Raw genomic sequence first — 17,660 nt, forward strand, 5'->3', positions numbered from 1 at the left:
ACGCAACACTTTTCGTTCGAAAACTCGAAGGGCGCGTTGGTCCTCCACGAGCATAGTCCAGGTCTCGTGGCCGTAGAGGACCACCGATCTAATCAGCGTCTTGAAGATAGTCAACTTCGTGCGGCGGCGAATTTTGTTCGACCGGAGCGTCCTCTGGAGTCCAAAGTAGGCACGATTTCCCGATATGATCCGTCTCTGAATTTCTCTGCTGTTATCATTGTCGTCGGTTACCAGTGAGCCCAAATACATGAATTCGTCGACCATCTCGATTTCGTCACCGTCAATCCGAACTCGGGTGGGAGGTTCACATTGTCGTCTTTAGAACCTCTTCCTCTCATGTATTTTGTCTTCGAAATCCTGGCTTCAGCTTTCAGTCTTTGAGCATATAGGGTAGACGAGCCCTTATTCATCTCATTAGTCAGGTTGTCACAATATTTCGCTGATAACTCGGCTTACAGTGATTGGATTACGCTTATATATGTAATAACATCTTTGCTTTGTTCTTAAGAAACAGTTCCATAAAAGATCTAGCTTGGAAAATGTAAAATATTCGCGTTTGAGCGAAGTGAAAAGTTGAGTACGACGCACCCTTATTCATCCTACCATATGAGCTAATGCGTTGAATAGAGATAGCTGACACTGCTCTAACTAATGTTTTCAAATGGGTGAGATGAATAGAGGTGCTAAGATGAATTAGGGCACAGTAACCCTATTTCATTCAAAATTCAATAGAGATACGAATAGTTTAAATATCGCAAGTGGAATGTCTCTTTTGAAAATTTCCATCGTCAAACTTTCATATTACCCAGTTAAGCCAAATATTTTTTTGATATAGCCATGAATTTCCTTAATTATAGTGTAGATACAGGCTTTGAATACAATTGAATTAAAGTTGAGTTGATGTAGCAGCAGACAAAAAATAGTTTTGTGTTCTCAAACCTTCGCAATTACAATTAATAAATATTTCAGATTGGCAGAAGATCTTATCACACAACTTAGAAATGGATACAAAAATAGCTAGATAGATGCGATAGAAGAGAGACAGAGAGAGAGAAGGAGAGAGAGAGAGAGAGAGAGAGAGATGGGGGGAGGGGCGTGTGAGTAATGGCAAATGATGGTTAATGCAGTGACATTATTTTTATAGGTATATTATTATGATATGTTGATTCTTACACTCTTATCATAAATAATGTAAGTAGTAATTTTTGCGCCATAACCAGTATAACCTAAATCTTGCAAAAGAGCTAAATTTTCGCCAGATTTTTGGGCTTCAAACATACAGTTGCTTTCGGTGACGCCATAAGTATAATTATATTAGAAATCTTTTATCTCACTACTAGGTGAATTACTTTTTGATCTGTGTATTGATATACCATCCAACATTTACCTCATGATTAAACGCAATGCCTAATCCAAGGAATAAATACTAGAACTCACTGTTTCTTTATCAACACATTATTTTGTCTTTGAAGTTAACTTATATATTGATTTTTGAGAAATAGTTAATTTATTATAAAGGTAATTCACAAAATGTTCTAAACATCGAATTCCTCGAATCACGTAGATGTGTTTTCATACCCCGATATTCAAAATCGGTTTAGTTTTGCCCCTAAAACACCAGTAAAGCAATACTCTGTATGAAACAATCTCATTTTTAATTAGTGGAAATTGGTAAGCGAGGACTAAAATACAAAATGTCTGATATCTCCGCCGCTCGTGCTCGGATTTAGACAATCTATAACTTGTTAGAAAGGTATTTTAACAAGCTTTCTTTTTATGTGCAGTTTGTTTGTTTTTATGTATTGTTCGAAAGTTATTTGCCAAAAACCTGCTGTATTTTGACAAAATCGCCCATATCTCAGAAAGTAAACAACATATCGAAAATCAAAAATAATAGTGTCAAATGGCAACGTTAGGCCTTTCATTTGAAACTAATTATATTAAGATCGGTTCAGCCATTGCTGAGATAATTACATGACATTTTGTACATACATACATACACACATACACACACACACACACATACAGACATTGTCTCAATTTGTCGAACTGAGTCGATTGGTATATGAGACTCGGCCCTCCGGGCCTCGGAAAAAGTTGTCAAAGTTTGAGCGAATCCTATACATTTCTTTTGTAAGAAATGTAAAAAGATAGCAAACGCGTTTAGTGTCAAGATCCCATGGTCTACCAACCTCCTGATCTTTTACCTTTCCTGTGGTTTTGGGTGTTCAGATTTTGTCGTGAACAAGCCTTAGTTCACAACTTAACGAACGTTACTCATAAATCAAATGTTGATTCATGATTTTATTCATATAGAACATTGTTTGCAGTCCTACTATATAACACTGATTCATGATTCATTACATCTTGATCATGCTATGGTTTTCTTGGTTGGGTATTAGTTCAAACTATCAAAACAGTCTTGATATTTTATCGTGTTATGAACCGAAAAAAATATATCCGATTCTTACAAAGTATACGGATGCTCCTACGAGCGATTTATTTATTTTTAACCGATTTTTATACTGGAGATTCATCCTTGCGGAGTTTTACTGGTGAGAACTTTTTAAACGATTCTTATACTGAAGGATTTCCGATTTTTATGCTTGAAGTTTATTTCCGATTTTTATATTCTATCATGTTTGAAACGGGTTTTGCGAAGCATTTTTTATCCTTGCGACTTTTATGTTCGGTCGCACAATTTACAATCTCTTTTGTTTGATACTTGAAGAGTGATAAATCGTTGAACATGCGAGTGTCTCCATTTCCAAAACAAACAGTGACAGTTTGTGTCGTTTTCGTTTTTGACAGTGCACTACACCGGTGTTGTCGGTGCTACACTCATTCAAACTTGGGTGTAATCAGTCTGTCTCCTTTTTGCACTACATCAGTTGATCAGGAGATAAACCAACTATTTGCAAAATAATATCAATAGAAATTCCTCTATTTACTAAATTCTTTGCAATAGCACCAGGTAAAAACGAAAACGCTATTAGTTTGTCTCACAATCTCTCAATTCGATCAAGTTATTGATGCAAATCTAACCCTGTAGCATCCCAAACAAATTTTTTGCTGTGATCTTCAGTTCATTGAGGATCGCGGAAACAGTTTCAAATAGCACCGTTATCATCGAGAACTACTCGTTTCTACAAACGACACATGGCGGGTACTAACATTTTAGTGCAATGAATGCATTTCATGAAAATATTCATTATCTTCATAACGAACAAACGAATTTGCTTGTTTATATACTCACCAGCGATAATCAAACTCTGGCGTAGAGATTCAGAATCTATTCAATACAGCGACACCATCGACGCGAGCGGTTGGTAGGTAGTGACGGTTCGCAAGCTCCAAGATCGAACATATTTGGCTTGGACAATGAGAAGTTTGCAGTCATTAGAGTTTTTGGTTTTTTTTGCTGCTTCTTCGAACGGTGAGCTCATCTCAACACAATCCACAACAGTGCGGAATACCCAAGATCGACGGTAACGAGTTGATAGTACATGGACAGACTACCTCACCTGGCGACTGGCCGTGGCATGTTGCGCTTTACCACCGCAAAGGGCGTTCTGTTGAATACGCATGTGGAGGAACTATTATCAACGATCAGTACGTCCTGACAGCAGCGCATTGCGTTATGAATATCGCAAATGGATTTCAACTGGCGCCGAACCGGATATTTGTGCGAATGGGTATTCACGATTTGGAATCATTCGATCCGAAGTCGGCACAACAGCATGAAGTAGGAAAAATCCACAAATTCGAAAACTTCACCCGACTGACTGATGACATTGCGTTACTCGAGCTGAGTACGATTATCCGATTCAATCCTTACGTTCAACCGGCTTGTGTTAATCTGGAACCAAACATAACAGGAGAGTTCGGAACAGTTGTTGGTTGGGGACTAACGGAGGATGATGTGACATCAGTTACCTTGAAACAAGCTGAAATGCCGGTTATTGATCCTCTAACGTGTCTGAGAAGTGATCGCGTTCTGTTTGGGCAAACATTAAATGAAGGACTATTCTGCGCGGGTTACACTAACGGAACAAGTGTATGCAATGGTGACAGTGGTGGAGGATTATTCTTTAGAAGAGCTAACACATGGTTTTTGGGAGGAATTGTGTCCTTTTCTCAGACTCGTTCTGGTGGTACGAATTACTGTTATACGAAAGGTTATGGAGCCTTCACACAGGTTCAGAAATACCTCTCCTGGATGAGAGAAATCACGAAAATGCCTCTCGTGCGTGAGTAATCGATTTATTATTTTGGAATGTGTGTTTGTGATTCCATTATTTTTGCAGCTGATAGTGATGTGCGTATTTGTAAACCGGAAGTTCCTGATCCAGCAAAGACATATCCCAATTATTTACCTAGACAATGTGGAGTGTATATTCCCAATCGCATCTTAGGAGGGCAAAACGCACGCGTATTTGAATTCCCTTGGATGGCTATATTACAAACCGACGAAAAGAATTTTCTCTGTCCAGGAACTCTGATTAATAAGCGTTACATCCTTACGGCGGCTCAGTGTATAACGAATCAACTACCGTAAATATTATTTGAGGAAGAAACAAAAACGAATTGATTAGTCAACATACCGGTTATTATATTTGTAGGAAGAAAGCGATTTTAGGAGAGCATACCATTGAACAGGATACGGATTGCAATGGAATGGAGGACTGTGCTCCACCTGTACGACAGTATAAAATTGAGTGTGTCATAACGCATCCAGATTATTCGTGGAGACACAAACAAAACGATATTGCATTAATTCGTTTAAGTGAGGATGTTTGTTGGGATGGTAGTTATTTTTATAACTTTAAAGAGAAAATTAATTAATCAACTCTTTCCTGTAGATCATGTTCATCCAATTTGCTTGCCGTACACAGAGGATCTCAGGCGCTATCAACCCTCGCGCTATATCGTCACAGGATGGGGTTACACAGGGCCTTTGACATTGAGAAACTCGAGTTTTTCAAACATACTTCAAAAGGCAACTCTTTTCCCAGTCAATCGTACCCGATGTCAGGCTTGGTTGAATAGTTTCCCAAAAGGTTTAGTTTTGCATGACGGGCAATTATGCACAGAAGGGAGAGAGCCGAATTTATCTGACACCTGTGCCGGAGATGGTGGGGCACCGTTGGGGTACGGTGCTAAACTCTATGGGACACGTTTCGTGCAGTTTGGTATCGTTTCGTATGGAGTGGAGTGCGGTACAGCTGCGTCTGCTGTCTATACAAATGTTTCTTATCACATGGACTGGATTTTTGCGAATATGAGACCATGAGTAAAGTAAATTAATAGCGTTTTGACCATGCTTCTTCTTAATTAACGTAAGATAGTCCGTATTAATTCCACTGTGTTTTCATTAAGGGGTTATGCATAAATAACGTAGCATTTTGGGGGGTAACGGGGGTACACCAAATTTGCGACGAAGTGTGTCGAGTGGTAAAGTAGGGGAAGTTGTGCGACGGTATTAAGTTTAATAGTTTTTTGACGGGCGTCAAAACCAATTTTTTTTATTCATTTCGTTTATTTGATAGGCACAAATGCGTTAGCTTGACGGTGCCAAATTCCAAAACCAATTGATTAGAGAAAATAATTTAATGTTCCTCCATTCTTAAGAGAAATAAATTTAAATTTACAAAAGCTACTTTTCACGCGGAGTTTTTCGATTCTCAGAATTGCTAACTAGCAAAAAAATGAAAATCATACGGATTTAACTTACTACATTAGTTAGCTAATCTTGCTCACTAGTAGACTTGTTTATGTTTATGTTTATTACCTTCACCCTTGGCCCCAATGGTGGTTGCTTAAACTAATTACATTTCAAAATTGCCAATATTATCGCATTCCGCGTCCGGTTGAAGTCAAAGGCCGTCGCCACACTGTTAAAAATTCGCTGAAGTCCGGTAACAGCGCTCTGGCAACCATAGTTGGTTTCTCCTGAACGGAACTCGCAGAAGAGAGTTATTACGTAGACAGCGCACCTGGGTTCGAGTCCCGACCCCCGCACATAGGGTAAAAATATTTCATAAGAGATTTTTCTAACCCGAAGAGGCGAATGACCTTAATGTTAAAACCTTTATAATCAAAAAAAAGTTATTACGTAGAGCTCGAACTTGGGCTTGAAAATCCAGACGTCCACTCTGGCAGAAAGTAAGTCCGAGACGAACAGGGCTCGAGAGCAGTCCCTCCGAATGCTGAGTGTATCGAGATGTATCAACTGGCTGTGACGTTTAAGATATTGTTAAAATTAAAATCATTATGCGCAATGAGTTGCAGCATAAAAAACAATTATAAATGATGGTTCTTGAGTTGCAGCATAAAAACAATTATAAATGATGGTTCTTGGGGAAAATGATTTGAACGTACACGGCACACCCTACATAAGAAGCACGGTGGCCAGACTTACCGATTTATCGGTAGTCCTACCGATTTTGGTCTTCCCTACCGATTCACCGACGACCAAGGCAAAACTACCGATATTTTGTAATACCTACCGAAAACTACCGATTTTTATTGATTTTGGACACATTCTACTCAACATTCATTTCTTGGGTTGGATTTGGTCTGAGATCTGTGTTTTCAGTAGTTTACAATTCTATGTCAACACTTCGTTTTTGGGACAACAACCCTGCCTACCGATAACTACCGATAAACTTTTAGTGACCCTACCGATATTAAGGAGTTCTATCTGGCCACCCTGATAAGAAGGTATGCCTCAACATGCTCGCTTGAAAACCGATAAATATACTGGAGAAAAAGGCCGGACGTCAAAGAAAAAAAAGTAGAGCGTCTGTCGTGTTCAGTTTGGGAAAAGAAGCCGACGGTACAAAAAGGTTGCGTGAGAAAAAGTTGGTGAGCCACTGCGGAAAAAGGAGCTAGGACAGTGCCAGGCGGGTGTTGATCGAGCAGGCGAAGTGTCCGAAACCGGACAAAAGACTAGTAACGGCATTCCGGCGGTTTCGCCCGGAAGATTGCCCCAGCGTACGACGGTTCATTTTATCCACCCCGCCATTACGGAGAAGAGTGATCACCGCGTGACAAAAAGTTTGCAGCCGCTGCGAAAAAAAGGAGCCAGCGTCGTGAAAGGCGGTCATCAACGGAGCAGGCGAAGTGCCCCGGAACAGGACAAAGGGACAGCAACGGTATTCCTGTGGTTCCGCCAAGAAGAAGTCTCAGTGTACGCCTGTTGATTCTTTTCGCCCCGCCGCTCCGGAACAGAATGCAATCGGAATCTTCCTCTTCACACATCCGCCGGGGATCGTGACGGTGTGAGTCCTGGTGCGATTGTTCGTGGCGCGGGCAAAGTGAAGATTGGGCGGCGCGGTAACGACGGAGTGCGACACATCCTCGTGGTCAAATGACGACAAAGAAGACTGCGATGGCTCAAAGTTGAGTGCACCCATTCATATTCCCTTTTAAGAAACCATCCATTTTTTGGGGCTATTAGATGACAGATTTGGGTATAGCCAATTTTTGTTTTACATGGCCAACGGCAGTTTGAATCTGTTTCGCCATGGAAGATGTCGAAGGGTGAACCAACCCCTCAAGTGCAAAGACTGGTTTTACCAACAAATTTTCATCCTAGTGAGAAATTTTGGTGTTTACCAAATTTTCCTCCTTAGGGTGAAATATAGCATAATATTCCAACGTTGAGCGGACCAACGCACAATAAAGCGATTTAAGACAGTATACGTCTCTGAAGTTTTTCATTTTTGAAGTATGTAATTTGAACGTTAGTACCGAATTCATAATGACTCCGAGATCCTTGATGTGAGAGTGTCTTGGAATGCTCGAGTCGAAGAAATAATAATCAAACTGACGTAACGATTGAACATTTACTCGGGTTTAAAACCATTCTGTTTAGATCACACCACGTAGTAAAGCACTCCAGTTCCCTCTGAAGAAGCTCGGCATCGGTTGTATCCTGTATTTGTCGAAAAAATTTCATGTCGTTGGCGAAAGAAAGGCGAAGTCCTTGTAATGTGATATTGACGTCATTAAAATAGAGGAGGAATATTACTGGACCGAGATGGCTTCCTTGTGGTATGCCGAATGTAGCGAAGAATGGTGCAGATAGACAGTAGCTCATGCTGGTTTGGAGTTGCCTTCCATCGAGGTAGGAACGAAACCAGCGCAGTTCTCCATGAATACCGAGTTTGTCCAGCTTCGCTAATTCGATATTATGGTTGATTTTGTCGAAGGCCGCAAATAGGTCCATGTAAATAGCATCGGCGTGCAACCCGTCAGCGAATCCATGTTGTGAACGAGAGCAGGTTGGTCGTTGTTGATCGTTTAGGCATAAAACCGTGTTGGTCGTCTGTAATGTAGTGTTTGCAGTGAAAGAGGCACGCGTCATTTGTTCCCCTTTCCTGTCAGCATACGACCACAGATCCCGCCGGATCTGCACTAATGCCGCATCCATTCGAAACGAAACTGAGTCTGGCTCCAACCTCAACCGCTGTCACAATCTATGAACTGACAGCAGTTGGTGCCAAAACTCGACCCGGTTCATTACAAGCTGAGATAGAACATGTAAGGGGTCATGCATAAATGACGTAGCATTTTGGGGTGTAGGGGGGTATACCGAATTTGTGACGAAGTGTGACGAGGGGAACGGTAGGGTCAGAAGTTGTGCGACGTAGCATTAAGTTTTTTTTTGACGGGCATCAAAACCCATTGATTAGGGGAAACAATTTAGTAATTAGTCCAGGTGTTTGCGTTTCGACTTCGTCTCTTCAGAACCACGGCACTTGACGATACACCGGGCTGACGCTAAGTCCAAAATTGGAAACACTACTTGTGAACACACTAAACGACTTTTACCTGACAATGTCCTGTTCGTGAAGAGGTTCTGTTTGCTGATGAGACCTACTTAAATCGAACCTTGTTTTCCGTTAAGCAGGCGAATGCTAGCAAATGCTATATTGCTCCCTAAGGAGAAAATTGGTTTAAAACCGTCATTATGCATGAAGGGCACAAAACCTAACTATAGTTAGTCAGCAATCAGAACCTCTTCACCTACGGGACATCGTGAGGTAAAAGTCGTTTGGTGTGTTTACAAGTAGTGTTTCCAATTTTGGACTTAGAGTCAGTCCGGTGCATTGTCGTAACGCAAACACCTGGACTAATTATAGTTAGGTTGTGTGCCCTTCATCAAACATGTAAGGATATGTATCTAAAAGAATTGAAAAACCTATGTAATTTTTTTTCATTCCCCGGCTGCGTTGGTCATGGAGGGGGCTACAGAAATGCTACGTTATTTACAAGGGGGAGGTTATAATTTTGTGACCGAATGATACGAGGGGGGAAGGAGGGGTCGAAAATCGTCGAAAAAAGCTACGTCATTTGTGTATGGCCCCTAATCAAGAATCCGTCGCGATTACATATGACCTCATGAAAAACCACATATGAGTTTTCATATATTTAGTAGATTGATTAAAATTAAATCTGAAACGTCGGTTTCGACAGCACAAGGCATAAAGTAACTTTACGCTTGTCCGGACATGCCGCAGACTGTGTTGATCCGCAAATGCCAAAATATCCTGACCCCTGCGTTGCAGAAGACAAAGAGTTAAGTCGCCGGGAAACCCTAAAATTGCTCATATGACCCTATTGCACGCTTTTCTAAACTTTCGTCCTTCAACTCCTTGTTCTTCCTTGAGTACTTGAGCTCTTAATATTGAAAAATATTTCACACTATCCGTCGTTACAACAAAAAAAGTCTGAAACTTACTATATTTGGAATCATAACCATATTGAAAAAAATCAAATTAACTCTTATTGGTATACCCATGTTTTTCTACGCTTTTTCGCGTTTTTAAGAGGTTTTTTACGCGGATTTTCCAATTATCGCGGCTTTTCCAATTACCGCGGTTTTTACGCGAATTTTCCAACTAACGCGGTTTTTTTACGCGGTACGTATCCCCCGCGTAAAAAAAAACCTGGATGTATTGTGGGATCCCGAAAAGGGCCATTGGTAGAATCCTGAAAACTGATAAGAACAATTTCTTGGTCTTGAAATAGGCGGCGCTAACAAGTACACCATTAATCAAAGCACAACTAATGATTGCTTTTACAAAAGAAATTGTATCATAATTGGTAATCGTATCCTCTACGGAATCTGTTACACAATTGATGTGAACATCTCCCAACAGATTGCGCAAATTGTTTCGTTCAGTACACCCGAAGAATATTTTATTTGACAATCAAATTAGCCCTTATCAGCTCTATCAAACCTTCTAAAGAATTAAATTTGAAAAAACTTTTCCATATTACATATGTATGCTACTTTCTACCCATCGAAAATTTAAAAAAAATCCTGTAATCAAAATAGTAAGCCCGATGGATGAGAAAACATTTAACAGTACGGATCATTAGACGATGGACTTTTTACTATTTAGGGTGGCATTGCAAACAAATTTGTCAAATACTTAAAATGTAGATTAGTTAGAGCAGGGGAAAAGGCCAATGAATTCTTTATGCGAAGAAAACAGTCGCCCTGACAAGGGCGGTTTTTTTTTATTGATGCGGCCAGAAAGACAATGTTAGGCAGCACTCTACCCTGGGCAATGTTCACGCCGGAGATCATTTTTTTCCTGCCAACTCCAATCCTTCGGCGGCCACCCTACTTGGTTCAGTTTGTGTTCGAAACTAATTGGGCTGGCTGGTCATCAAATTAAATCAGTTTACTTCCATCGTCAAAGAGGAGGAGCTTCTAACCAAAACTGTTCAAGATTTGCAGATCGGTGCATGTAATTAGCGCGAACCGATCAGAAATGAGCTCCAATCAGATGACCAATTTTAGGTTTTTTTCCATGCGTGTGTGCTAATTTGGACCCGTTGGAATTGTCCAAAGAAAATGTTCTCCGGGTGGAGGATTTTTGTTCCAATTGGCCCTCGTAAGTATCACGGAGCTGTACAAACTAATCATTACAGTATGTCCATGGAGCTGGCCAAGGATGGTCAACATCTTTTTGAAAATATTCAAGATAAGAAAAAATATGCGCTGGTGAAAGTTGTGTATTGTGACGATTAGAAGAACTTTATCGAATATTTTAAAATTATAGGATTCATAATTAAAGGATATAAAAATACGAATTTTTAGGGATCACGCAACTATAACGAGCTTTAACTTCTAAAATTGTTCAAGAAGAGGCTTAGTGTATTCATCAAAAATATTTTCGAAAGCAATCTCCACAACTTTGTCGTCTATCAATACTTCTCTTTCAGACCTTACACTGAAAAATTAATTAATTAGGGTGGATGTACTAATAGTCGCATACTTAAGGAAAACTTTTGCTAAAAAATCGATGAATAGACCTATGGGCAATGTTAATACATTAAACAAAAGTTTTCAATCCCTACTTCATAGGAAAAATATAAAGATGGTTTAATAACCAATTTATGTATTCAAAACCGCTTGTACCACTATAGGAACATATGTACCAATAATGGTGCAATCGCTAATTTCGGTTTCTATTGTTGTAAATCCCATTGATTTCTTATGGGACTTGGGACTATAGGTACATTAGATCAACTATAGGTGCAAGGGAGCTCAAATTCCATAAAAAATCAATTTTTTCAATAGTTATTTGAGCAAATTTCAAGGATAAGAGTTTTACTGTCGCATAATTTTAGTGCGATGAATCGATAAAAAAATATTTGTTGAATGTTGGTACCTTAATTAGGCGTATAACCCACTACTGCAACTATAGCTACACCTCAACTATAGGAGCACCCACCCTAGTTAATTCTATTTGCTTCAAACCACTTAAAATCCATGTGAAGAAGAAATGCTAATGTTATCTCGCGCACAAATACAACTGTATAAACTATGTATGCGCACACATAAGCTATATGTGCGTAATGTTATAGAATCGGGTTTTATGTGCCTTATAGTTATGAAATGTGAATGTAAGATAAATATGTCTTGTAAATACACACATTAGGTTCATGTGCCAGCAAATAGTGTCTATCTGCCTCCGCTAATTCCAAAAGACTAATGTAAAATCAATAGGCATAACGTTTACATTTTTTGAGTGTAGGGAGCTCAGATTTCACAAATGTATAACTTTCTTGTAGACACATATCAAAGAAATATATAGAAAGAACAGCTCATGTTAAAAAGAAGGAAACTATCCACAGAGCATTTAATAACTACAAATATTGTAGATACAAGAATAATTAAACGGTATTCAATTTATGACAAAAATTTGATTCGTTATTATTTAGTACGTATCTATGGATTTCTCTATTATGGTTAAGCAGATAAATATATTTCTATAGAAAAAAGGCGGCGCTAACAAGTAGACCACCCAAGTAACCACTAAGCCATAAAAGTGGCATCGATTCGGTTCTATAGTCCCGTATAGAACAAGAGTTACTGTGCTTATAGCCATCATATTGTACATGAGTGCTGTTCGAAAGCCACTTTTGGCGAAATATTAATAGCTTACTCCCATTTTTCCACCGCCCGAGGAGGAATGTCATAACAATTTGTGGGTAGAACCCGCTTGTTGAAAAAAATTAAAAAAAAAACAAAAATGGAGGAAAAAGTTTTTTCTCTTTCTATCCTTTCATGATCTATCTGTCACCTGTTTGATTTTTTTCAATGCAATGAACCATTTAGGCATTTGATTATATTTATCTTTCTTAAATCGAACGATTTTTGTTTTGATTCGAGATTGATTTCACTAATGAACAGCATGGCTTAACTTCCTTTCTATACTAAAATGAAATTTATCGCAATGTTTCTTATCATTTTTGGTTCAAAGACAGTCTTCAATTTGTTTGTTACAAATCTTCGAAGTCGATAAGCTCTTCTTTTGCGTACCAAGTGCTCCATATCAGATTTGTTTTGATTTGGAATTCAACTTTTTAATAGAAATGTCAACCATTAATAGCATTATAACGGCATCGGTAACTAGCGCCTGCGGCTTACAACTGTAGGGTTTTTAGGTTCTAAAGTATAGCTCCATATACCCATATACGGTCTATTTTAATGCTTAATGTTCGTAATGCTTATTTGAAAAGCTTATATAAAGCTTATAAACATTTGTAAAGCCCATATACAGCTTATAAGCATTGGAAAGTTGTTATATAGTCAATATACAGCCAAATTTAGTGCTTAGTGGTTTGCTGGGAAGTCATAGAGAGAAGCGCCAAACCGTCTGATGGGTTCGCGAAGCACGACTCGAAGGACACATGCAGAAAAAACATTTGTATGTTTAATAAAATTATGGATTAAATTCAATAAATAAATTTATTAGTCGGGAGACAATCAAATTATTTATTGAATTCAATAAAACTTGCCTATTGCTTATTGAAATTTTAAAAAATCATTGAATTTTAAAATGTATTTATTGAAATTAACAGTCAACTATATATTTAAGAAAAAAATTTAGGCCGGTAATTTTGTTGTTAAAGGTTATGGACAATAAATGATTGGATTTGATAACACATATCTTGATTCAAATATGTAAAATTTTTCTGCGTGCAGGCAGACAATAGAATTTCTTTGTTTGAAGCTATGCATCCACATCCACATTTGAAAGGCAAGTGTATCTGTGCAATACAGTACAAGCGCGGATTTTAAAATGCATTTTTTATAATAAACACAGCCCTCAAATCAGTGTTACGAATACGAAGAGATAAGATGTTTTGGCAGAATTCGTTTCAAGTAGCTGGTGTAACTGAACTCATGCATTTGTATTCCGGACACGTTAATCGCCAAATAACTATTCAAACGTTAATTAAGAAGAAGCATGCATGAATCGCTATGGATTTACTTTACTCATGGTTTCATATTCGCAAAAATCCAGTCCATATGATAAGAAATATTTGTATAAACAGCGGGAGCTTCTGTACCACACGACACTCCATATGAAACGATACCGAACTGAACGAAGCGTGTTCCAAAGAGCTTTGCACCGTACCCCAACGGTGCCCCACTATCTCCGGCACAGGTGTCAGATAAATTCGGCTCTCTTCCAGCTGCGCATAATTGTCCGTCATGCAAAACTAAAGCATTTGAAAGATTTTTCAACCAATCCTGGCATCCGGTGAGATTTACTGGGAAAATGGTTGCCTTTTGAAGTATGTTCGAGATTTCTGGGTTTGCTGGATCTGTAATGCCCCATCCTGTGACGATGTAGCGCGAGGGTTCATAGCGTCTGAGTTCTTCTGTGTACGGCAAGCAAATCGGGTGAACATGGTCTACAGGAAAGAGTTACTCAATTAATTATCTTTCTCTTTAAAGTTATAAAAGTAACTACCATCGCAAGAAACATCTTCACTTAAACGAATCAACGCAATATCGTTTTGTTTGCTTCGCCACGAGTAATCCGGATGCGTTATGACACACTCAATTTTATACTGTCGTACTGGTGGAGCACAGTCCTCGGTTCCATTGCAATCCGTATCTTGCTCAATGGTATGTTCTCCTAAAATCGCTTTCGTCCTACAAATATAATAACCGGTATGTTAATTATTCAGGTCGTTTTTTTCAAATAAAATTTACGGTAGATCATTCTTTATACATTGAGCAGCCGTAAGGATGTAACGCTTATTGATCAAAGTTCCTGAACAAAGAAAATTCTTTTCGTCGGTTTGTAATATAACCATCCAAGGGAATTCAAATACGCGTGCGTTTTGTCCTCCTAAGATGCGATTGGGAATATACACTCCGCATTGTCTAGGTAAATAATTGGGATATGTCTTTGCTGGATCGGGAACCTCCGGTTTACAAACACGCACATCACTATCAGCTGCAAAAATAATGGAATCATAAACGCACATTTAAACATATTAATCGAATACTTACACACGAGTGGCATCTTTGTGATTTCTCTCATCCAGGAGAGGTATTTCTGAACCTGTGTGAAGGCTCCGTAACCCTTCGTATAACAGTAATTCGTACCTCCAGATCGAGTCTGAGAGAAGGACACAATTCCTCCCAAAAACCATGTGTTGGCCCTTCTAAAGAATAATCCTCCACCACTGTCGCCGTTGCACACACTTGTTCCGTTAGTGTAGCCCGCGCAGAATAGTCCTTCGTTTAAAGTTTGCCCAAACAGAACGCGATCACTTCTCAGACACGTTAGAGGATCAATAACCGGCATTTCAGCTTGTTTCAAGGTAACTGATGTCACATCATCCTCCGTTAGTCCCCAACCAACAACGGTTCCTAGCTCTCCTGTTATATTTGGTTCCAGATTAACACAAGCCGGTTGAACGTAAGGATTGAATCGGATAATCGTACTCAGTTCGAGTAACGCAATGTCATCAATCAGTCGGGTGAAGTTTTCGAATTTGTGAATTTTCCCTACTTCATGTTGTTGTGCCGACTTCGGATCGAATGATTCCAAATCGTGAATTCCCATCCGCACAAATATCCGGTTCGGCGCCAGCTGAAATCCATTTGCGATATTCATAACGCAATGCGCTGCTGTCAGGACGTACTGATCGTTGATAATAGTTCCTCCACACGCGTACTCAACAGATCGTCCTTTGCGGTGGTAAAGCGCAACATGCCATGGCCAGTCGCCAGGTGAGGTAGCCTGTCCATGTACTATCAACTCGTTACCGTCGATCTTGGGTATTCCACACTGTTGTGGATTATGTTGAGATGAGCTCACCGTTCGAAAAAGTAGCACAAAAAGTAAAAATTCTAATGGCTGTAAGCTTATCATATTTCTTCTCAAAATCCGAGCCAAATATGTTCGACCTTGGAGCTAGGGAGTCGTCTCTTCCTACCAACCGCTCGCGTTGATGCTGCCGCTGCACTGAACAGATTCTCGATCTTCAAACCAGACTTTGATTATCACTGGTGAGAACATAAACAAGCAAACTCGTTTGTGGCTTAAAACGAGAGCACCACACTATAGAGATAATCCATATTAAATGAATATTTTCATGAAATTCATTCATTGCATCAATGTATCAGTACCGGCAATGTGTCGGTCGTAGAAACAAGTAGTTTTAGATGATCGGGGTGCTATTTGAAACCGTTTCTGCGATGCTCAAAAGGGAGTTCAGCTCTTATTTAAACTTATTCTCTTGTAAATACTCTTTGTTTCCTTAAAATCAATCTAAGTTGATGCTTTAAATAAAATTTGAAAAAAAAAATCCGATGAGTATACCGATGAGGAAATTGCGCAGAGGTTTTTTGATTCATATCACTTTTTACCGAAACTCTGAAGCTAGTCGAACTCAGTCAACATTTTATTCTGCTGTATATAGTCCTTGCTTAAATAAAAGAAGCAGGCCGAACGCATGTCATGCGGAAACTCAGCATGCGTTAATCACTCGACGTACAACCGATAAATTGCACATGACTAAAATAGGACCAACATTCTTGTTTAAAATCAATTTCATTTGTAATGATGTATGAATAACGCACATTAACATAGATTATTTCTTACATATTGTTATGTTTATTTGGTTTAGTAACATATTAATATAGAAGTCCTAAGATACAATACAGAAACAAATGAAATACTTACAATGGTAGATGTCGCCACGCATACCACCCGTAATCGAAGAAAACCGGATTTGACGTGAGCAAGTAGCAACAATAGGTTTGTTCCAGTATACGGAAGTTACTCCCTGTTGCTCCGGAGCCAAAAGTTTTTGCTCCTTTTCACTCCGGTTTGCCACCAAAAGAAGAAAAAGGGAAGAAGATAATACAGGAACGTTTTTCTCCCTGTTTGCTTCGGAGTACTTCCAGTTTCTCCTGGTACTGGAACAAACCTAATATTAGACAGACAAAGGCAGACCACAGAGTAGGTAGTTTTTGCCTTTCTCAATAGAAAGGTATTGCTCTGAAAACCGACTTTTTAACGGAGGCCCGGAGGGCCGAGTGACATATACCATTCGATTCAGTTCATCGAGTTCGGCAAATGTCTGTGTGTGTGTATGTATGTCTGTGTGTATGTATGTGTGTGTATGTATGTGTGTGTATGTGCGTCTGTGTGTGTACGCGAACACAATCTCACTCACTTTTCTCAGAGACGGATGAACCGATTTTTACAAACTTAGTCCCAAATGAAAGGTGCAACGTTCCCATAGGCTGCTATTGAATTTCTAATGGATCTGACTTCCGGTTCCGGAATTACAGGGTGATGAGTACGATCACGCAGAAAATGTCGATTTTAAGAAATTCTGCAATGAATGTATAATGGTGAAAATTTTTCCAAAATGTGACCACAACTGCTTCGATTTGTAGTACTAGGTCATTAACAGCCATTCAAAGTCTCTTTGGTCACATTGGCCACCATTATCGGTTCCGGAAGCCCCGGCGGAAGTATCCAAATTCAGACTAACAGTCACATCGGTTTCTCGGAGGTGGCTAGACCGAATCAACCAAACTTAGTCTCAAATGAAAGATGTTGCGTCCCCGTAAATGGCTATTAAATTTTATCCCCAACCGACTTCCGGTTCCGGAGTTACGGGTTGTGGCGTGCGATCACATAGCAAATTGTGATTCAAACCGATACTCCGATGGAAGCAAAAAAGGTAAAAATTTCGCTAAAATGTCTCTCAAATAACTTAACTTTGCAGTTCTAGGTCACCGACGGCCAAACAAACTTTCGTTGACTACATTGACCACCATAGACGGTTCCGGAAGTGCCCGGGAAAAGCGGCCA

At 39.4% G+C, this 17,660-nt stretch overlaps 3 protein-coding genes across 3 annotated transcripts in view; 1 reads left to right on the forward strand and 2 right to left on the reverse strand.

The window, feature by feature from the left end:
- LOC131688352 (uncharacterized) overlaps positions 1-5,318 on the forward strand; it is a 28,316-nt gene extending 22,998 nt beyond the window's left edge. Inside the window, exons 4-7 of the mRNA XM_058972558.1 lie at positions 3,404-4,250; positions 4,308-4,554; positions 4,623-4,807; positions 4,863-5,318. Of these exons, the coding sequence (XP_058828541.1) occupies positions 3,404-4,250; positions 4,308-4,554; positions 4,623-4,807; positions 4,863-5,293 (1,710 nt within the window). The 3' untranslated portion in view covers positions 5,294-5,318. The remainder of the gene's footprint in view (positions 1-3,403; positions 4,251-4,307; positions 4,555-4,622; positions 4,808-4,862) is intronic.
- LOC131693102 (mediator of RNA polymerase II transcription subunit 23) overlaps positions 1-17,660 on the reverse strand; it is a 161,961-nt gene that overhangs the window by 26,049 nt on the left and 118,252 nt on the right. The gene's annotated exons all lie outside the window — the stretch shown is intronic.
- LOC131693104 (CLIP domain-containing serine protease B15-like) lies at positions 13,417-15,809 on the reverse strand. Its single transcript, XM_058980653.1, has 4 exons — positions 14,837-15,809; positions 14,534-14,780; positions 14,289-14,473; positions 13,417-14,229 (listed from the first exon to the last, which is right to left on the reverse strand). The coding sequence occupies exons 1-4, from the start codon at positions 15,702-15,704 to the stop codon at positions 13,808-13,810; spliced, it is 1,722 nt and encodes a 573-aa protein (XP_058836636.1). The 5' UTR covers positions 15,705-15,809; the 3' UTR covers positions 13,417-13,807.

This window comes from Topomyia yanbarensis, chromosome 3, assembly GCF_030247195.1.
Source record: "Topomyia yanbarensis strain Yona2022 chromosome 3, ASM3024719v1, whole genome shotgun sequence".
In the NCBI taxonomy this organism is placed as follows: Eukaryota; Metazoa; Arthropoda; class Insecta; order Diptera; family Culicidae; genus Topomyia; species Topomyia yanbarensis.